Genomic DNA, 16444 nt, shown 5'->3' with positions numbered 1-16444 from the left:
GAGGAAAAGGAGGAGGAGGAGGAGGAGGAGGAGGAGGAGGAGGAGGAGGAAGAGGAGGAGGAGGAGAAGAGATAAAAAATATAAACAATAAAAATGGCAATAAATACATATCTAACAACAATTAAACCCAAAAATCAAAGTAAACAAACAAGGAATCTAATGAACAGTATAAACTGATGAGTAAAATAGAACCAGAGGCATGGAAACATGGAACAGACTGAGGAATCTCAGAGGGAAAGGGGCAGGAAGAGGTTAACCAAAGAACTTATATACATACAAGCATTACCTATGAATACAGACAACAGGGTGGTGGAGGCCTGGGGCAGGGCAAGAAGCAGGTGGAGGGGGACAATGATGGGGAAAAGAGGACTTCTGTAATACTCTCAACCATAAATATTTAAAAAAATAAAATAAAAAACAAAAAAAACCTTAAGAACAAGTTTTATTATTACTATTTTCTAGGTTTATTATTCAGACAGTTTCAATTTAGGGCTTAACCCATCGTGCTTGAAAGCCACTCTCCTCTCCCATCTGATTTATTACACTCTTTTCCTGCTAACTGGCTCAAAACACACCTGCCTCCCACCCTCAGCCACAGCCCAGGAACCGGTCCCGCGGGAAACTGCCAAACTGGTCCCTCCGCCAAAGGTCCGCTACGGTCAGGGCTCTGGTATAAAAGGCCAATGAGAAGGCAGCACCCCCTTCTGCTCCCACCCCCCTCGGCTCCCCTCGTATCCAATCGCTTGTCTGTTTCGCGTAGCGGGCGCCCAGGATTGGCTGAGAACGGTGATCGGCGCGGGGACCAGGGGCGGGGCGTGGAGCCCTGTCCATCACGGGCGGCCGTGGGGGCCCCCGTCCTCCTCGCTGCGCGCCCGGCGAGGCGGGGGGCGGGGCCCGGAGCTGCTGCGCCTGCGTCGTGGGCGTTCTCGGGGAGCAGCTGCCGCCGCCGCCGCCGCCGCCGCGTTCGGGTGCAGAACCTGGAATCCCCGCGCCTCGGGAACAATGAAGCAGAGTTCGAACGTGCCCGCCTTCCTCAGCAAGCTGTGGACGCTGGTGGAGGAGGCCCACACCAACGAGTTCATCACCTGGAGCCAGGTACGGGGCCGGGGGGGGGACCTCCGCGCCCGGGCTCCCGCGGGGCGGCCCCTCGCGGCCTGCGTCTCGACGCCCCGTGCGAGGCCCGTGGGAAGGGGGGGCGCCCCGGCGTCCGGCCTCGGGGGGGCCCCGTGTGTTATTGATCGCGCGGGGGATCACGGGGAGGCGCGGGGGTCCCGGCCGGCGCCGCGCGCCCAGGCCGCGGTGGGGGAGGGGCGCCCGCGCGGGGCCGCGGCCTGGGCGGCCGCCTAACGGTCCCGGGGCCGGCGTTCGGACCCGGCCCTCCCGGCGCGGGGCCGGCGGAGGGGCCGAGTTTAGGGAGGGAGGGAGGGGGGAGGGAGCCGCGTTCCTGCTCCATCAGCCGCGGTTCCTCCCGCCCGCCCCGGCCCCGCGCGGCGTGACCGACCGACCGGGCTGCCCCGGCCACGGGCCCGGGCCGGCATCCCCCACGCCGCCGGGGTTCCGCGGAGAACCGGACCGGGGTTCCGCGGAGAACCGGACCGGGGTTCCGCGGAGAACCGGACCGGGGTTCCGCGGAGAACTGGACCTCGGGGACCCGCGCGCGTCGCTTACACACGCACACCCTCTGAGATCTGCACCTTTGGGAGGGGGCAGAGGTTCAAAGGCAGGTTGCTTGCTGCTTGTCCATCGTTTCTTTTACTAAATATCACGGAGAAAATGGCAGCACGCCATGGGAGACTCTGAGCCGTTTGTAGGAGCTGGTTTTGATGGTGATTTCATAAAAGTGCGAAGGGAGCTGAAAGGAATCGCAAGGTTTCGCCGAGTTGCTTCAGAGGATGGACGCGATGCCCTGGTCCGTGGTCGGATCCCAGCTCCAAGGCCAGCACACAGGTCACGGTCACGGACGGAGCACCAAGGGCCCTTCGGCAGCGCCTTGTCTACTCGAGCCTGTGCGGCGAGGTTGGCGAAATGAATGGGCGGCCTTGCACTTGCAGACGCTGAGACGCTCGGCAGAGTGGTTTTTCCCCCGAACGGCCTGGGCTGGCGTTAGAATGCCCTCTTCGCAGGCTGCTGCAATCGTGTTGTAAGAGGGGAGTGGCTCTCCCCGGTGGAGATGGTCCTCTGTTTGGGATAGGTCCTTGTGCCCAGGGCTGCACTGGACCTGGCACCTGCTGGGGGATGGGTAAACGTCACCTCCCCTCTCTGGCCCTTTCTTTTCTGTTCCTTTCCTGGAATTCTGTTTTATTACTCTTGTCTCAGCAGGGAGCAGTTGTGTTGACGCTTTGACTACTGGAACACCATAGTCTGCCTTGCGTTTCTGTCATTCATTTTTTTTTTTTAATCTTCCTTCTAGGAGTTAATTTTCTTGAAGGTCGGAATGGTCAGCTTGATGGTATTAAGCGTTTGATGAATTGTGTACAGTGGTACACAGAAAGGTGAAAATAGGGCAGCCAGCTGCCCGCATATACTTAAAAATAAACAGATGTCTCATGCTTTCATCAGTCGGAGGATTAAACGTTGACAAGGATGGATGGGCACAGGCTGCCGCTACCCAGCCTTGCTGGAGATTGGACTGAGACTCCCCCGCCGCCCCCCATCCAAACTGACTTTAACATACCTTTTCGGCTTGCATGTGCCTCCTTATTTTTATTGCCTAGAAATGGTACATAAATATATTGGCAATTGATTTAATTAAAGGGCATTATGTTGGTGACAAGTCTAATAAATTCTCATCAGTCGAATTATTTTGGTATTTTTATGAGCAGTATCAACTGTGGAGTCTCATACTAATCCATAAGTGCATCATCTTATGAATTCTAAGCCAAATAAGCAACTTAAAATCATTCTTGTTTATCCCATTATTAAGTCTAAGTTTAAATATGCATTTTCTAATACATGATGGGACAATTAAAATATAAATTCAGTGAGGGAGGGACAGTGTCTATGCCAGGAACACAGTAGGTACTTAATAAATACTGAATCAATGAAATTCTTGAAATACAATATATAATGAGAGTGGTAAGAATGTTAAAGATGAAACTATACCTGAAAAGAATCTTAGAAATCATCAAGTTTAGCCTTATCATTATATAGATGAGGATTTGAGGCCTAGACAGGTTAGTTATTCATAATTACAAAGCTAGCCATTATTTAATGTGGGAATCTAACATACCGTGTTTCCCCGAAAATAAGACATCCTTCGAAAATAAGACCTACTTACAGGTTTCCTTCTGAGTGAAATATAAGGCATCCCCCGGAAAATAAGCCCCCCCACCTAGGCTAAACATGAGAGATTTGGTCCACTGATTCTGGAAGAAATGGAGTCACAAGAAATTCACCAGGAAATTCAGGAATTGGATTGTTATGATGATGTTCCAGAAGATGATGACATGATTGTCATTGAATAAATGAGTAAATTCTTGATAATATAGGATTCACAGTTTGTCTGGTTTGTATTGACAACTACCGTACTACCGTACCGTATACAGGTAATAAATTTCCTTTATTTTCATTTAACAATAAATGTGTACCGTATTCTTCTTCATGGAAAAATAAGACATCCCCTGAAAATAAGACCTAGCGCATCTTTGGGAGCAAAAATTAATACTTTTCAGGTATAGTTTCATCTTTAAGACACTGTCTTATTTTCGGGGAAACGGTAGATATCTGACCTTCAAGATCAGTGTTTCAGCAACATCACTACACTTAATATAGATTGACACAGTATTTAGTTACCAAAGAGTTACCCTTTCACAAGTCAGTGGACAATTCTGGATTAATGTTGTCTAGGGCTAAAGCTTAGTGGCTTAGGGAAGCTGTCTCACTCTGCCACAGATTTTTCCAAAAGCAGTGACAGTGAAAGGTAGAGCTTTAATTAAACAATGATGTTAGATGAAGAAAAACAACAACAACAAAAGTTACTCTCATCTTTTAGAAGTTGCTATTTTTTAAAAAGTTGTTTCTGGTTTCCCTCAGACTTGTTTGGCTGAACTTTTGTTTATGTAATTTAGCATTTATACTATTACAGTGAAAATCATATTAAGACCTTTAGAAACAGCAGATGCTTTCAAAAGGTAATTTTAATGCAGTATTTTTCTTTTTCCACTAGTAGAAAGTAATTTACTCCTCTAGCTGAGTGTAAGGCAATGGGAGAAAACTCTTTCAAACTATAGTTTGAAATCTTGGCCTAATATTCTTCAAAACTTATATAACTTGAGTATTAGACCCAAAGTGTCTTTAAAACACATTGTACATGTTTTATTTTTCCCATATTCTCCCCATGGATGTTTCTTTTTACTTTCATTTTTTGTTCTTTTAGTTCCTGTAACTTTTATGTGGCTATTTTGGCCTTGGTGGGTAGGTAGTCGATTGCTGAATTGGGGCTGATAGTGATATTGGACAGCCTAAAGCTGTTTCAATTGTAGAAGAGTCCTAAACAGAGGAAACAGGTTTAGCTTGGAAGCAACTGAGGAAACTTGATACTCAGAGTTGAGACTATGGAAGTTGAATGGAAGTTCTTGCCATTGATTGTGGGAACAGCCTTTACTGCTCTTGATATTTGATGTTTATGTTGAAGTGAAGCACTGTAAAAATGAGAAAACTGGAAAGTTGTTTTGCCAGTGTTATTACCTTTGTCTCCATTCTTCTGATTGCTTGAGAAGACCAAGAAGTGATTTCCCCTGACTTTATATCCGTGTGCCCCTTTGGCATTCTGTACTTCCCTACCCCTCTCAAATCAGCAGTGACAAATCAGGAAATAGGAGGGAAAGAGTACAAAAACAGAATTTGTCCAGTATTCTCTAGCTGTCTTGGTTAAGTTTGTTCTGTAGGCCCTTAAACCTCCCACTGTTTTGGTATCATTTTGAACTTCTCAGCAATAATTGGGTTATTACAGTATTCCCTACTGAAATCAAGAAAGGCCACAAGAGTGGCAGAAAGCCATCCTAGATGGGCCTACAGAAAAATTAAAAGATTCATTGAGAAGTTTTTGTTTGTTTTTAAGTTTGTATCTACACAAGAGAATGAGCTCAAGACTCAAAAGGAATGGTTGTTAAACATTAAATTGTAGACTGATTGTTTTTAAAAGAATATTGCAAGTTTCTATTCTGAAAAATGTTTTAAAATAAGGGGGCTGAAGTATTAGATTATTAGTAAGAATTTTTAGATGTCTTTAAGAGGACCAATTGGAGCAATAACAACTGTTACTACTTTTCAGAAGTTTGTCAACCTTTATGGATGAGGCCTAAATAAAAGCTCCCCATTTCTCTCACTGCATTCAGTAATGGCTTTCCTCCCCTTGTAATGTGTGTAGGGTGAGTCCTGGGTTGTATTGCCTGAGCCTCACAGTCTAAACAGGAGTAAGGTGGAATGTTTGTACCCAGAGAGGTTATTTACTAATTTTAGAGTGGAGACTGCAGGAATACCATAAGTGGAGACCAAGAATGATATGAGTGAATGAGGGTTGTGTGTGTAAGAGAGAGCAAAAATAACCAAGGGGCATTCATCTCTTTATTTGATATAATCCAAGAGTTGAAATTCTAAAAATAAAATTTGCTCTCCTGTGACCACAACTTTATTCAGTTACTCACAAATATTTATTGTGAATCTCTCATGGCCAAATAGCGGGCTCATACTAGGAATTTATTCAGTGGTGAACAGAATGTCTACCTTCATAGAGCTTACATTCTAGTGAAGGGCACTGGCAATTAACAAGCAAACACAAATAATATAGTTAGTGTAAGTACCATAAAGAAAATGAAGATTAAAAAGAGTGTATCAATTTAGGGTCCAGTTAGGAGACAGAAGTCAATGCAGTTTTTTAACATGAAAAGTTTAATAGAATTGCTGACTATATTGGTGAATTGGTGAAGAAAAATCTAAAATACAGGAGTAACAGTTGTAAGAAGCAGCCACCATTGCTAGGGCTAATAGAGGCCAAAGTAAGAGTCCTCTCCCCAAATGTAAGATCCTGGCCTTGTTAGAGAGAGTTATGACCGTTTCTCACTGAATGGCAAAGAAGTTACTGGTGCCACACTGGTGGAACTTACTGGAATTTCATCCTTCAGAATTTACTGGGAAATATAACTTATAAGGTAGAGGTTGACAAACTATGACCATGAGGCAGCTGTTTTGCAGGTGAAATTTAATTGGATTTAGCCATGCTTAGTTTGTTACATAGTGTCTATATAGTTGAAGTGGTGGTAGAAGAAGTTTAAAAAATTTGGCTCGCAAAAGAAACTTTAATCGTTGTACTGTTGATATTTGGCTCTGTTGACTAATGAGTTTGCCGACCACTGGCCTAGAGTATCCTAGAAAGCTGTTTATGGGGAGATGTCATATTAGAGATACTTCAATTTGCTGCTGCCCTGAAGGAGCCTGTTAAGGACAGGGCATTGGGAAGAGGAATCCTTTCCTCTTTTAATATATCTCTAGTATCTTCCATTGACATAGTTAGTACCACGCCAGCTAGCAAAAGAAAGGTACTTATGGGACCCAATTCCATGTTTGCAGAACAGACAATGAAGAATTAATTTGGAGCAATAAATTGATAACTAGCATGTAAGTGACAGACTTGTGGATATTTGAGGTAGAGAATTAGCTCCTCTGAACAGTTGACTTTTGAGCCAAGACTTGAATGATTAGAAAGCATGCACTAAAGGGGAATGGCACATTAAAGCCTTGAACATGGCATTTTTATGGGTTTGAAAAAGGCCCAGGTGATTAGAGTATTCTTAGAGAATGTGGGGTCAGAAAAGGAGGTAGGAACAGATGATATAAGGCTTTATGGGTATGGTGAGAAGACTGGAATGAGGGAACTAATTAGAAGATTATCACAGTTTTCCACTATGGTGTTGAATATAGTGTGGCTGAGACTAGGATAGTAGCAGTAAAAGTGGTGAGAAGTCGTCAGATTTGAAGGCAAATCTGCATAACTTACTGATAAATTGGCTGGAATTGGAGGGACAGAAGAATTAGATTTGGCCTGAACAACAGGGTGAATAATGGTACTATTTGCTGGAAGATTTGGAGAAATGCAGGTGGGGCCATATTAACTTTGAGATTACAGATGGATCACTAGTAATATTTGAAAATTATTTTATTTTGCTTATGTTTTCATATTCATATGGCCACACCTATTTTTTTTTATCACCCTGGAATATGTTTTTATTCATTTTTAGAGAGAGGGGAAGGAGAGGATGGAGAGAGAGAGAAACATCCATCAGTTGCCTGCCTTACACAACTGGACCAGGGATCAAATCTGCAACCTAGGTATGTGCCCTGATGGAATCTAACCCTCTACTTTTTGGTGTACACAGGGGTCTTCAAACTACGGCCCACGGGCCACATGCGGCCCGCAGAGGAGTCTGATCCGGCCCGCCAGGTTTTTTGGGCAGTGAGCGCAGCGGAGGTGTTACAGTAGGAATTAGTAGTTCATATAGTCCAGCCCTCCAGCTCTCTGAGGGACCGCGATCTGGCCCCCACTTTAAAAAGTTTGAGGACCCCTGGAGGATGATACTCCAACTGAGCCACCCAGGCAAGGCTGTCCACATCTAATTTTAAAGGAGATGGGGAAGTGCAGTGTTAGGAAGGACAACAAATATTTCAGAAGAACCTGAATGACTTCTGCACTCCAAGGCATTCATATGAAAATGTTGAGTAGGATGTTTGGATAAAAGACTGGTGTTCAGGGTGGAGTTCGGAGCTTTGAGGTCTTAATTTATAATCCCCGATTACTAGTAATAAATTCCAACACGTCTTCATATTTATTAACCATTTATGTTTCCTATTCTATGAAATCTTTGATCATTTTTCTATTGGGTGGTTTATCTGTGACTATTTTTAGGAATTCCATGTATATTCTGTATATTTTTTTTAATATATGTGCTGCCTATATCTTTTCTCAGTTTGTGGCTTTATCTTTTTACATTCTTTTGATGAGCAGAAATTCTTAATTTTTAGTATAGCTTAATATATAGTCTATTTTGAGGTTTATGCTTTTTTTTTCTCTTCAGGATATTTTCTCTTACCTGCTCCAAAGAAATAAAAATACTTTTCCATCTCCTTCTGAAAGTTTTAAAAGTTTACATTTGATGTATTAATTACTTGGAATTTACTTTTGTGTCTGTGAATCATCCAGTTCATTTTTAATATAAATATTTTGTTGTCCTAAGCCCCTTTATTGAATAGTTTGTTTTTTTTTCACCAGTGATATGTATTGCTACCTCTGTCTTACAGCAAAATTATATATTGTGGTTTTGTTTCTAGGTTGTCTGTTCTGTTCCATCAGAAACAATGACGTATCGCATCCCTTATCACATGTCTTATTTACCGTAGCTTTATAAAAGGTCTTGCTTTTGGGAGGGCAACTTATTCTTCAAGAGTGCCTTAACTATTGTTTGTCTTTGATCTTCCATATATGTTTTAAAATCAAATTCTATTTTTAAAAATAAACCTATTGGGATTTTTATTGTAATTGCATTGAAACTATAAATCAGATTAGGAAAAATAGATATTGCCATGAACAAGGCACATTTCTAAATTCATCTTATTATTTAATAAATTTTATTTTTTTGCAGTTAGGTCTTGCACATCTTTGTTAGATTTCTTCCTAGGTATCCTTTAGTTAAAAATATATTCCTAATTCTTGCTGGTAATTAGAAATACAAGAACCATTTGTATATTGATAATACACCAGTGAGGTAATCATTTTACAGGCTTGGTTTCTTTTAAGTGTACATCCATAATATTTGTAAATGACAATTTTCTTCTTTCTTTTAAAACCTTATACCTTCAATTTGTTTTCCTTTGCAGTGGTTACGACCTCAATAAGGGTGACAAATAGAAGCAGTGATCATAGGATCCCTTGTTCTTATTTTTAAAGGGGACATTTTCAATATTTCTTTTTATTAAGTACTAGCTATTACAATTGAGAGTTTTTAATTTTTGTTGTTGTTGATGTCAAACTTAATTGGGTCACTTAAAGGGGAGAGAGGCATGCCAGGATTGGGGGGGATACAGGAAAAAGTTCACTTTGGGAGAATAGTAAGATAGGTTTGAAATAGACAATCCGGTGAGAATATAATGAGTTAACGAGCATTGTGTAAAAATGCTGTCAGTAGAAAATCCAAGTGTGAAATTTGAGATGGTCAAGGTTAGAGGTGTAGATGTGATAATCATCACACATAATAAAGTCTGTAATTAAATACACTGGTGTGGATGAGATTGCCTAAGGAAAGAGGATAATAGATGCCTTGAAGGATAGAAACCAAAAAACACACTACCTCTTGGTAGATGGAAGGCAGTTGAAAGGAAATGTAAGAAATAAAAGTCCATAATGTATAAAGTGTCAAAGCCAAAAATAGAGAAGAGGTTATCAGTAATGCCAAATGAAATGACTCAGGTGTAGGAAGATCAGGAGTGAAGGCATTGAATTTGTCATTTGACATTTTAGAAAAAGTGGTTTTAGCGGAGAGAAACAGAAACCAACTTTTAGTGAAAATTAGTAGATGGTCCTGAATTGCAGAAAGAGACTTCGAAATACTTGTTTGATAAATTTTGCAGTGAAGGAAAAGACAAATGGTGTGGGTAGATGGAGAGAAAATTAAAGGGAAAGTCCTTTGAAAATGGGGGGAAATGTAAGAGTTTATAATTTATTACCTAATAACCAATATTTGTAACCAAACTTCTTAAATTTTGCCAATCTAATAAGTGAAAATTATTTGTTTTGCTGTATATTCAATTATAAATAAAACAGTCTCCTTAAAACTCATATTGGGTTTTTCATTTGTTTAGAAATTTTTAATCAATGCAATTAATTTTTCATCATAAATTTGAAAAATGTTTTGTTAATAGTCTTTCAACTTTTTCAATCTATTTTAATAATCTTATTATAAATTAAGTTTAGACACAGTAATAGAAATCCAAACAATAGTGGTGTAACAAAAAGTGTATTTTTCTCTCACATCTGAAGATGCCCAGTCACCTGTTTTATCGCCGTACTTTGTTCCTCTACTCCAGGGCTTTGCTGGAGCACTGGTCTTTGGCTCCAAGTTCCAAGCAGGGATATGGGATATAGGGATTAGATAGTTTGAATCTCTCCCCTTTTAGAAACTTTTCTGAAAACCTTATTGAATATGTTCTACTTTTATTTTGTCAGGTGTGTTATTTGGCCACCACTTATTGTAAGGGGACTGAGAAATGTAGTTTCAGCATCAAACAAAATTATATTTCAGTTAGTAAGAAAATTTTTATATATAAAAATTATATATATATAATTTTCCACAATGTCATATATATGTACATATGTGTATATACATGTATATACACATATGTACATATATATCACATACATTTATATACTTATACACTTGCTAGGCCTGATGCACAAAATTCATGCAAGAGTAGGCCTTCCTTCCCCTGGCTGCTGGCACTGGCCTCCCTCTGGCACCCAGGACCTGGGCTTCCCTCCAGCCACCAGCAGGCACCTGGGACCCGGGCATCTCTCGCAGCCCTGGCTCTGACCAGAAGGATGTGCAGCCTAATTAACATATTCACTATTATATATATATATATATATATATATCACAACATTTTAATATATATATCACAACTTGTCAATGGATTGACACTTAGGATGTTTCTATATCTCGTCTACTGTGAATAGTGTTGCAGTGAATATGGGAGCACTGATATCTCTTTGAGATACTGATTTCATTTCTTTTGTGTATACACTCAGAAGAGGGGTTGCTGGATCATATTGTAGTTGTATTTTTATTGTTAATTCTTTAGGAAACTTCATACTGTTTCTCTTAATGGCTATACCAATGTACATCCCCACCAACAGTATACAAGGGTTCACTTTCCTTCACATTCTTGCCAGCCCATTGTCTTTCATTTTTTTTATAATTAGCCATCCTAACAGGTATGAGGTGATACCACATTGGTTTTGTTTTGATGTTCCTGATGTTTAGTGATGTTCAACACCATTTTATATACCAGTTCGCAATTTGTATGTCATTTTGGGAAATATGTCTTTATTCATATCCTTTGCCCACTTTTTAATTGTGTTGTTGTTCATGTTTTTTGCTGTTGTCTTGTATGTTCTCCTTATATATTTTGGATCTTAATCTCTTATCAGATAAATTATTGCTAATATCTTCTCTTATTTTGTTAGGTTATTTTATTTTGTTGATTCCTTTGCGATGCAGAATCTTTTCAGTTTGATGTAGATGATATCTTAATTAGCTTGACTAGTAATTTGTGTGTGTGTGTGTGTGTGTGTGTGTGTATCTCAAATCATTGTATTCTACACCTTAACTGTATACAATTTTAGTTTTGAAAGATACAAAAATAAATTTAAAAAGTAAAGGCATCTGGAAATAGGGTAGGCAGGTAGCAGTTTCCATGAATAAACTTACTACTTTTTACCTGAATGGCTTCTGGGTTTATTATGTGGGTAATCCTTCCAAAAGCTTGGTTGTAAAAAGTGAGGTAGCAGAGAGCTTTTGTTTATTTCTTTCCAAATGGAGAGTTTATTAATCCTTTTTCCTCTTGATTTTATCCCCTGCTTTCAATGCTACCCTTACTTACCTTTTAAATTCTCAGACAGATTTGCTTCCTCTGTCTTTAGTCTCTCCTTTCTTTAGTACCAAACTAAAGAAACACCATGGTTTTGAAAACACCATGATTCTACCATCTGTATGGGATAGGATTAACACTTCCCAATTGTTTTTAGTATTTTCTTACCTATTGTTAAATAATTATTTTTACAAATGAACTTCAGTACTTAATATTTCCTTGTGTTAGCAGCTCTTCACCTTGCCTCCAAAAATCGTTGTTTTTTTTTTTCCCACCTGAGAAATTAATGTATTGGTTAATTTAGGCAGAATTAACCATTTTACAACCATGTATTCGTTTCTCAGTAGTTTAGTATTTTCTGAAAGGTATATTTTTAAACTTTATTTTTAGAAACTTTTCTATTATTGGAATATTTTATTCCATTTAAGTTTTAATTGTTGTGGTTGTGATAAAATATATATAACATAAATTAACCATTTTAATCATTTTTTAATCCTTATCCAAGGATATGTTTTTATTGATTTTTGCGGGGGAAAGAGAGACAGACAGACAGATACCCATGTGAGAGAAACATCAATTGGTTGCCAGTTGTTTCCCATAAACACCCCATTCAGAGATCACACCCACAACCTAGGTAAACATACCTTGACCGGGAATTGAACTTGTAACCTTTTGGTATATGGGACCATGCTCCAACCAACCGACCCACCCAGCCAGGACTTACCATTTTAACCATTTTTAGGTATATAGTTCAGTGCCATTAAGTATATTCATATTGTTATGCAGCCATCACTATCATCCATGTCCAGAATGTTTTTCATCATCCCAAACTAAAAATTCATACTCAATAGACAATAACTTTCAATTCCCCCCTTTCTCCTAGCTTACTACTGTATCTATTAATTTGACTATTCTTAACTCATATAAGTGGAATTATACATTATTTGTCCCTTTATGGCTAGTTTATTTTATGTAGCATAATGTCTTCAAGGTTTATCTACATTGTAGCATGTCAGTTTTCTTCCTCTTTAAGGTTAAATAATATTCGTGTGTGTGTGTGTGTGTGTGTGTGTGTGTGTGGGTGTGTGTGGGTGTGTGTGTGTGTACACCACATTTTCTTTATCCATTTACCTGCCAATGGACATTTGGATTACTTCCACTTTTTGTCTACTGTAAATAATGCAGCTATCAATATGGGTGTACAAATATCCTTTTAAGTCCCTGATTTCAACTCTTTTGGGTATGTGCATAGAAAGGGAATTCTGTGTTTAATTTTTGAGAACCACTCTACTGTTTTCCACATTGACTACTCTAATTTCATTTTCACCAACAATGCACAGGCATTCCAATTTCTCTAAATCCTTACCAACACTTATTTTCTGTGCCCTTCCTCTCATGTGTGCGTTTAAATAATAGCCATTTTAATGACTATGAAGTAGTATATTGTGGCTTTGGTTTTCCTTAATGATTAGAGAGGTTAGGCATCTTTTCATGTGTTTATTGCCATTTGTATATCTTCTTTGTAAAAATATTCAAGTCCTTTGCGCATTTCTAATTAGGTTGGTTGTTTTTGCCATTGTTGAGTTGTCAGGTTTCTTTTTATATTAGGGATATTAACTCCTTGTAAGATACATAATTTCCAAATGTTATCTCTGATTCTGTGCGTTTCCTTTCCATACTCTTGATAGTGTTTTGTTTTGTTTTGTTTTTTACACAAAAGTGTTTATTCTGAGGTAGCTCCATTTATTTATTTTTGCTTTTGTTGCCAGTGCTTTGATGTTATCCAATAAATCACTGCCAAATCCAGTGTCATGAAGCCTCTGTTTATGATTTCTTCTAAAATTTTAATAAATGTAGGTCTTTTATCCACTTGAGTTAATTTTTGTATATGATGTAAGATAAGGGTTCAGACTTCATTCTTTTGTGCGTTAGTACCCAGTTTTCCCAGCATCATTTGTTAAAAAGACTGTCCTTTCCTTATTAAATAAATGGTCTTGGCACCCTTATAAAAATCCCTTTTGACTATATGTGAGAATTTATTTCTGGGCTCTCTATTCTATTCTATTCTATTGGTCTGTCTGACTTGATGATTGTATTCTAGTAAGTTTCAAGTTGTTTATTTATTTTTTGTATGAAAGAACACTAGTGAACTTAAGTATTAATTAGTTACCAGGTACTTTACTAAAGTCTCATATAGTTTTTCAGTTGGTACTTTTCTCAAATTTTATCTTATTTTTGTCTAATTTTGTTGCCTTTAAAGCAATATTAAATAATTATGCTATGTACATATTGTACTTATTTTTCTTATGATTTAATAGGAATTTTTCTAATATTTCACTATAGAGCATGATGGAGATTTTGGTTTGAGATGTGCTCCTGAGCTTTTTTTTTTTTTACTTGTTTTTTGTTTCAGAGAGGAAGGGAGAGAGAGAGATAGAAACATCAATGATGAGAGAGAATCACTGATTGGCTGCGTCCTGCACACACCCACATTGGGGATCGAGCCCACAACTTGGGCATATGTCCTGACCAGGAATCGAACCGTGATCTCCTGGTTCATAGGTCTAAGCTCAACCACTGAGCCACACCGACTGGGCCTGAGCTTTTGAAGTTGGCATCAAAAGCTTAATTGCAGTTTGGCACTTAATTGAAGTTTGTTACTGTTGCCATTAACAGTTATAAATTGTTGGTCTGAAGCTATCATAAAAGAATTGCCCAGTTTGGGGGTTCTTATATACAGTCTCATATCAGAGGACCTTAATTAACTATTTGACTTTTTTATTTTTTTCAGAATGGTCAAAGTTTTCTGGTCTTGGATGAACAAAGGTTTGCAAAAGAAATACTTCCCAAATACTTCAAGCACAATAACATGGCAAGCTTTGTGAGGCAACTGAATATGTGTGAGTATGGACAGCATTATATTTGGAGTACTGTCATCAGCCACTGATTAAACAGTTTTTTTTCCATTAGAATGATAAGGAGGAAATATACTACATAGAAGCACTATTAAATTTTGACTTCTCTGTTTTAGTCATCTGAATTTTGAATCTTTTTCAGATGGTTTCCGTAAAGTAGTACATATTGACTCTGGAATTGTAAAGCAGGAACGAGATGGTCCTGTTGAATTTCAGCATCCTTACTTCAAACAAGGCCAGGATGACTTGTTGGAGAACATTAAAAGGAAGGTGGGGTATTGTTAACATGATTTAATTAGAGCATTACCATGTCATACACTTGGCTGAGACATCAGTGTTGAAATTGAGACTATATAGAAATATATTGGTGTTCTTTGTTAGGATAACTTAGACTAATAAAGTTTTAATTATTTCCCGCTATTTTTCCCCCCGGTGCTGAATTATACTGAGTGCTCAAACACCTTAAAAGGGAAGGAAAATGTTTGCATGCTGACTGAGGATGAGGAGTCATTCATATTGGGATAGCTCACTCCTTTTAATTTAGCTTAAAAAAATGTAAGCTCTACTAGAATGTAAATTCTGTGGAGGGCTTTTTATGTAGTTTACTGTTGAATTCAAATGCCCAGAATAAGTATATAGTAGGCATTTAACAGTACATTTTTTAATGAAGTTTTTACTGAAATATCTTACCAAATCCAGAAAATGGGGGTGGGAGGGTAGAGAAGTAAAAGGGCAGTGGGCCATGGAAGAAAATGGCCTAACAAGAAGCTATTACTGCATAAATTTAATTAGACATGGAATGTGATAACAAAGAGGCTTGGGGAAATTACAGGGAGTTTGACAGAATGAAATGAAGGGGAAAAAAGCCCTTAAGGTGTTCCTGCTTGTGGAAACTGGAAACTTACCCACATTTAAAAAAAATAGACTGATTATTCTTTATCCTCTCTCTGAACTATGAAGTGTATTCTCTCCCTAGAATCTTATCCAGGTCTTTTTGGAAATGGATTACTTCCTGAACAAGCTATAAGATCCTCTTAATAGGGAAGCTTTGAATTACAGTCAAGGCATTTGTTTGACATCCTAAATATGCTTTTTGAAAGGTTTCATCTTCAAAACCAGAAGAAAGTAAAATTCGTCAGGAAGATTTAACAAAAATTATAAGTAGTGCTCAGAAGGTTCAAATAAAACAAGAGACTATTGAGTCCAGGCTTTCTGAGTTAAAAAGGTAAAGTATTATTTCCAAATATAATTCTGTTATGGGGTTGGTGTGTTTATTGTGTGTTGTGAATTGGAGGTTAGTGCTTTAAGTACTTTTAGAAAATGTTGTTGAAGCCAAGGTCAAAGATTATTTTTCTGTAAATATTGGTTCCCTTTATTTTTAATGTGTAGTCATAGACTTTACCCCAATATTGTATCTTCATGATGGTGGTCGAAAGAATATAAAAATCTGAGCTTTTGAAACAATATTATACACATGCCTTAGTATTTGATAAAAGAGTAGATCTTTAAATTAGTGTAGGAAATATGATTCTACATAATTTTTTTTCTTTTCTTTTAAAAAATATATCTTTATTAATTTTAGAGAGGAAGGAAGGGGGAGAGAGAGAGAGAGAGAGAGAGAGAGAGAGAGAGAGAGACCGACCCCCATCAGTTGGTTGCCTCCCACATGCAACTTCAGACTGCACCTGCAACCTGGGTATGTGCCCTGACCAGGAATGGAACTGTGATCCTACAGTTTATAGGACGGCACTCAACTATAATAACTGAGCCACACAAGCCAGGAGAGGTTAGCTTTTATATGATCATACACATGAGGGCACACAAAGTACTACATGTGCTACCTATTCTTTTTTTGTGTGACCTATCTCTTAGGAAAAAGTAGGACATAAAAAATA

At 38.8% G+C, this 16444-nt stretch overlaps 1 protein-coding gene across 2 annotated transcripts in view; it reads left to right on the top strand.

Moving 5' to 3' along the window:
- Window positions 1–887: 887 nt before the first annotated feature.
- HSF2 (heat shock transcription factor 2) overlaps window positions 888–16444 on the top strand; it is a 35081-nt gene continuing 19524 nt past the window's right edge. The window contains exons 1-4 of one of the 2 annotated variants that reach the window (XM_084889649.1): window positions 888–1095; window positions 14426–14534; window positions 14692–14819; window positions 15650–15774. In XM_084889649.1, coding sequence (XP_084745775.1) covers window positions 1003–1095; window positions 14426–14534; window positions 14692–14819; window positions 15650–15774 — 455 coding nt within the window. In that variant the 5' untranslated portion in view covers window positions 888–1002. The remainder of the gene's footprint in view (window positions 1096–14425; window positions 14535–14691; window positions 14820–15649; window positions 15775–16444) is intronic. The other variant, XM_084889650.1, reaches the window with a different exon arrangement.

This window comes from Pipistrellus hanaki (genome assembly GCF_964339955.1).
Source record: "Pipistrellus hanaki genome assembly, chromosome: 7".
Classification (NCBI taxonomy): Eukaryota; Metazoa; Chordata; class Mammalia; order Chiroptera; family Vespertilionidae; genus Pipistrellus; species Pipistrellus hanaki.
Note: the sequence above shows the minus strand (reverse complement) of the source record. Positions and strands in the feature narration are given on the sequence as shown.